General features: G+C 27.1%; 1 protein-coding gene across 1 annotated transcript; it reads left to right on the top strand.

Annotated features, from left to right (window-relative positions):
- Positions 1–2643: 2643 nt before the first annotated feature.
- On the top strand, positions 2644–4181 carry Phum_PHUM033570 (zinc finger protein, putative; the record flags this gene model as incomplete). Its single annotated transcript, XM_002423006.1, has 6 exons — positions 2644–2785; positions 2845–2920; positions 3024–3077; positions 3113–3129; positions 3464–3738; positions 3831–4181. 6 exons carry the CDS (start codon positions 2644–2646, stop codon positions 4179–4181), a joined length of 915 nt encoding a protein of 304 aa, XP_002423051.1.
- Positions 4182–5182: the final 1001 nt, after the last annotated feature.

The raw sequence follows: 5182 nt of genomic DNA, 5'->3' as shown, positions 1-5182 counted from the left end.
TATTTTATGTTTATCATTGATTTTTGTTTTTGATCGCGCCTAATTCGCATAAGTAGATATTTTCGGGGGGGGGGGAAGAGGGGAACAAAATTAAAATCCCCAAGAGAATCCCCAAGAGAAAAAAAATTTAAGCAGAAAATGTAACGTAATATTTTTTGCTTTTTTTAAAAGAAATTATCGTCGTCGTCGTCGTCGTCGCCATTTTCATCATCAGCATCATCATTATTATTATTATTTTCGTTTGTTAATTAGTTAGGATGGTGGTGGTTGGGACGGTTTTGTAAAATTTTCTATCCTAAAAAAAAAATATATAAATATTAGTAATCAGAGCCGAATTGTAAATTTTTTTTTTTTTTATGATATTCGAGAATCGTCCTGGGATGTCATCTGGTTCAATGATTAGAACCCAAAAAAAAAAAAAAACCAAGACCAGGACGATTCGGGATAAAATAATCAAATTCAGTTTATTTTTTGTATTTGTTTCGTGCTGTCGGAATTTAAAATTAAATAAATATCAACGATAATAATAATAATAAGAATTTTCAAAAACGGTGGAAATTGCTAACGGTTTTTTTTTCTCTTTTCTTCTTCTTCGTATCTAAATATTTGTGGAAAAAGTTTTTGTTTCGAAAGGTAATTTCTTTTTGCTGTTATTTATTTTTTTTTTTGCTGTCATCAACCAAAGCAAAAAATTTTACGCGTAGCAAATTTCGATTGAAAATAATTCGAATAATTTAATTTGTCGTATTAAAAAAAAAAAATTTTTTTTTACTTTTTTGTTTTTAAAATCGAGTTCATAGTCAAGGTTAATAAATTTGGCATTACGATTTGCCATGTTTAATAATAATAATAATAATGATAATAATGATAATGATGATAATAATAATAATAATTTTTAATGACAGTATTAAAATCGCAAACCGTGACACACACATTATTACGTATCAGGTGTTTCGTCTTAATTTTTTTTTTTTTTGCATGCGTGTAAGCTTATAGTAGTAACTCGTATATAGTTTACGTCTATAAGATTACTTTATAGCTTTTATAGTTCTATAAAAAAAAATTTTCCTTTTTTTTTGGGGGGGAAAGAGGCTCCGATAATTTTTTTTATTATTATTTAAACTGGATTAAAAAGAGGAAACTTTTCGAAAATTCAAAAGGAAAAAAAATGACGAATCGAGGAGAAGAGGGAGAATAATAATAATAATATTTTCTGTCTGCGTAATAAATAAATAATTTGCTCCATAATCGACCGCGATGTAATAATAATAATAATAATAATAATAATAATAATAATAATAATAATCACGAATTTTCGAGATAGAAAAATTATAAGATTACATAATGGGTAATTGTTAATAAAACTCTTCTTCTCGGTAATTACTGTTACTGCCATCATCATCATCATCATCATTATCATTATTATTATTATTTCAAAATGTAAATTTGACATTTGAAAAATTATTTTTCGTGATGGTGAGAAAAAAAAAAGAAAATAATAATAATACTAATAATAATTTATCCGCTCGTGTGTGTGTGTAAAATTTTGCGTTTTTTGATATCAAAAATAAATTTTTTTTTTTTTTTAATTATGTAACTTTGAACCTTTTTCAACGAGAAAATTAAAAAAAAAAAAATTCCCGAAGGAATGAAGAAGAAGGGGGGGGGGAGAAAAAGGTGGAACGAAAATAATAATAATGATAATTAGGAAAGTTTATAAATATACGCGCGTGTAAGAAAGAGAAAAATATACAAACGTATCGGAAAATATAATAAATAATGATAATAAATAAATATAAATTGATCGTTATTGGGTAGAAAAACCGAAAAGAAGAAAGGTAGGGTGCGTTGTGGGGACCGGGGAGTGGGGAGGCTAATGAGAGTAATTGAAATTTTTTCGCTCAAGTTAAAAAAAAAAAAAATTTACCGAAACGCATTTTCTTCATTTATTTATTTATATATATATAAATTTTTCTTTTTTTTTTCGAATCACACGAAACCAATTTGCTTCGTAATTTTACAGTTCACAGCCATTAATTCTCTCTTTCTCTCTCTCTTTCTCCCTCTTCCCCCTCTCTCTCTTTCTTTAAAAAAAATTATTAATGTATAAATAAATGTTAGAATTTGTTTTTCTCTTCTTTTCAATTTAATTTTTTTTTTTTTTCTTCTTTTATCGATTACATTTTTTTTTTTTTTTGTAACTAAACATTTTACTACAAAAGAAATGAAAAGTAAAAATAATAATAATAATAATAATAATACTTATCATTATTATTATTTTTATCGTTTTATTTATTAAATGATTACAACAAAAGGGAAAATTATTAAAATTTTCGCGAAATTTGTGCGTGCGCCGTAGATAAATTGCATTTTACCTTTAACGATTATATTTATTTATTTATGTATTACTTACATAAGTAATAATTATTATGAATAATATGCATATTGATTTGTAACTCGATGTAATAATAATAATAATTTATTATTTTCGTTCGAAAGAAAAAAAAAAAAAAGTCTGGCTAGTTTAAATAATATTCACCTGCTTTAAAAAAATTTGTCACCTGCTCTTTATTATTATTATTATTATTATTATTATTATTATCGACTAACATTTGTTTTTTTGTTTTAAAAAAGGATTTACAAATGATTGATGGTAATTTAATTGATTTGGATTCATTTTTTTTATCCGGTTCTTGTGCCATGATGCCACTTTTGGACAACACGCCGTCGTCGTCATTGTCCGATGCATTTCTGGATGATTTCGACGATATAAGTTATATGACAGGTACGTAGGTAGTGGGGGGTAAATTTATATTTTGTAATCATTAATTATTTATCATCCAGTACCGGAAGGTGCATGCACGTCTTTGAAAAAAGACAAAAAAACAAACGTCGCCGCCATTTTGATTGCATTCAAAAAGTTTGTTTTTTACAAATACAACAATCGTTTGAATTTATGATTTTAATAAGATTATTCGAAACAAATTATTTATTATTATTATTATTATTACTATTACGTTTAGAAAAAAAGTTAGAATTATTCATATTAGGTCATTAACGAAAGTTAAAAATAAAACGTAAAACATTTTTTAAAAAAGAAAAATGTTTTTAGAACTGAGATTAAACGTGGTTAAGATACCTGAACAGTCGAAAATGTGCAATTTTTTATTTTTTTAAATTCATCAACCGTGACCAGAGAGTTCGAGCAGAAGGTTTTTTTTTTTTTTTAAGTAATAACTGGGCATTTAATAAACGCAACATTACAACCATAAAATTCTTTACATTCTTTTTTAACACACAGACAAAAAATCGTAATCAACAATGAGAAGAAGAAGACAATAAGGCTCAATGGTCGTCGTCGTTTGTTTTTTTTTTTTTTTGAAAATAAAATGGCGGCGACGCCATTGTAAATGCTATGCGTGCTGTCGTTTATCGAAAAAAAATTTTTTTTTTTTATTGTCAGATATAAATTTTCAAGGGCCTTTGGTAGATTTATCAACTTGTTTTAACGATTTCGAATCGTGGTTGGAAAAATGTCGAAACGATTGCGAAGAGATAATGGAAAATTCGTGGGCGAACGTACCGGAAATCAAATCGAATGATATAAAAGAAACGTGTAAGAAGACCACTAGTCTTAGCGAATTAGAAAAAAGCGTTCGATCTGTTTCACCGGCGAGCGCATTGGCATCTCACGATTACACGGATTGCGTAGTCATGACCACTAAAAAAACATTCGAGGTTGTTGTTTGTTTGTTTGTATCATCCTTAAACTTCTAGACACGTTTACAAAAATAAAAAAATAAAAAAAAATTTTTTTTTTGTTATTGTAGTGTCCTTACGATTCGTGCGAAAAAATGTACACGAAATCATCACATTTGAAAATACATTTGAGACGTCACACGGGTGAAAAACCTTTTGTTTGTAGTTGGCCATCTTGCGAATGGAGATTTTCACGTTCGGATGAATTATCGAGACACGTTCGATCTCATTCAGGTGTTAAACCGTATCCGTGTTTCGTTTGCGGTAAAAGTTTTTCACGTTCCGATCACTTAACGAAACATAATAAAATTCACACGAGAAAAAAAAAAGAAAGAGGAAATGTTTTACTCACAAATTCTGGAGGTATGAAAAAAAATAATTTTTTTATATCCCGAAGGTATTTGGTCGATTGTTCCAGATGAAATTGAAAAAAAAAAAAATCTTTTCTTTTATTCTCCAGTAAAATTTATTATTATTTATACGATTTCCGGTTTCCCTTCCCCCACTTCTCTCTCTCTCTCACTCGTCATCCTTTTCGTATTTTTTTCCATCATTTCCACTTTTCATTCATTCATTCATTCATACATGTTGTTTTAGAAAACTTTTAAAAACTTTGTTTGTTTGTTTCAAACACACACACATGCAAACACGCATATATCGATATAAATAATAATAATAATAAAACATAATTTAAATAAATTTAAATGTTAGATTTTATATTTTAAAAAAAAAAAACTTTTTTTTTTTGAGGGGGGGATTTTCTTTTCCCTTTTCTAAAATCAATTTTTTTTTTTTGGGGGGGGGAAAAGTCGTTTGTTTTGTCATGAACAACACATTTTCATTTATCATATTTCCTTTTCGAATTATTATTATAATTATTATTATTATTATTATTATAAAAATAAATAAATAAATAATTTTTGATTTTTTTTTCCAGTTGAAAACTTTATTTTTAACTGGAGAAAATTTTTTTTAGAAAAAAAAATGTGTTTATTAATACATATTTTTTAAAAACATGTGAAAATTTGAAAAGAAGGAAGGGGATTGAGGGGTGTGGGGTAGAGAGAGAGAAGGAAGTTAAAATCCGCCATGTTTTTTTTTCGGTAAGGAAAAATGTCGACGAATTTTAAAATTATACGAATTGAAAAATAATAATGAATGGTTGTTACGCACTGAAACACATTTTACGATGCCACCTCGTTAAAAAAAAATAAATAATAAAAATTTTTAAGTGAATGAATGAATGAATGATTGACTGACTGAATGATTTTTATAAGAAAAGCTTTTTTCATCAAACCGTAAATTTCGACGTAATTTTCCTTTCGATACGACGATGAATAATTTTTTTTTTTCTAAAAGATTTCTAAAAAGTTTTTTCTTTTTGTAAAGAAGATACGACAGAGAAAAAAATTCCCTCGCGTTT

This window comes from Pediculus humanus, genomic scaffold, assembly GCF_000006295.1.
Source record: "Pediculus humanus corporis 1103172107383 genomic scaffold, whole genome shotgun sequence".
NCBI lineage: Eukaryota > Metazoa > Arthropoda > Insecta > Psocodea > Pediculidae > Pediculus > Pediculus humanus.
This window is presented reverse-complemented; position numbering and strand designations above follow the sequence as displayed.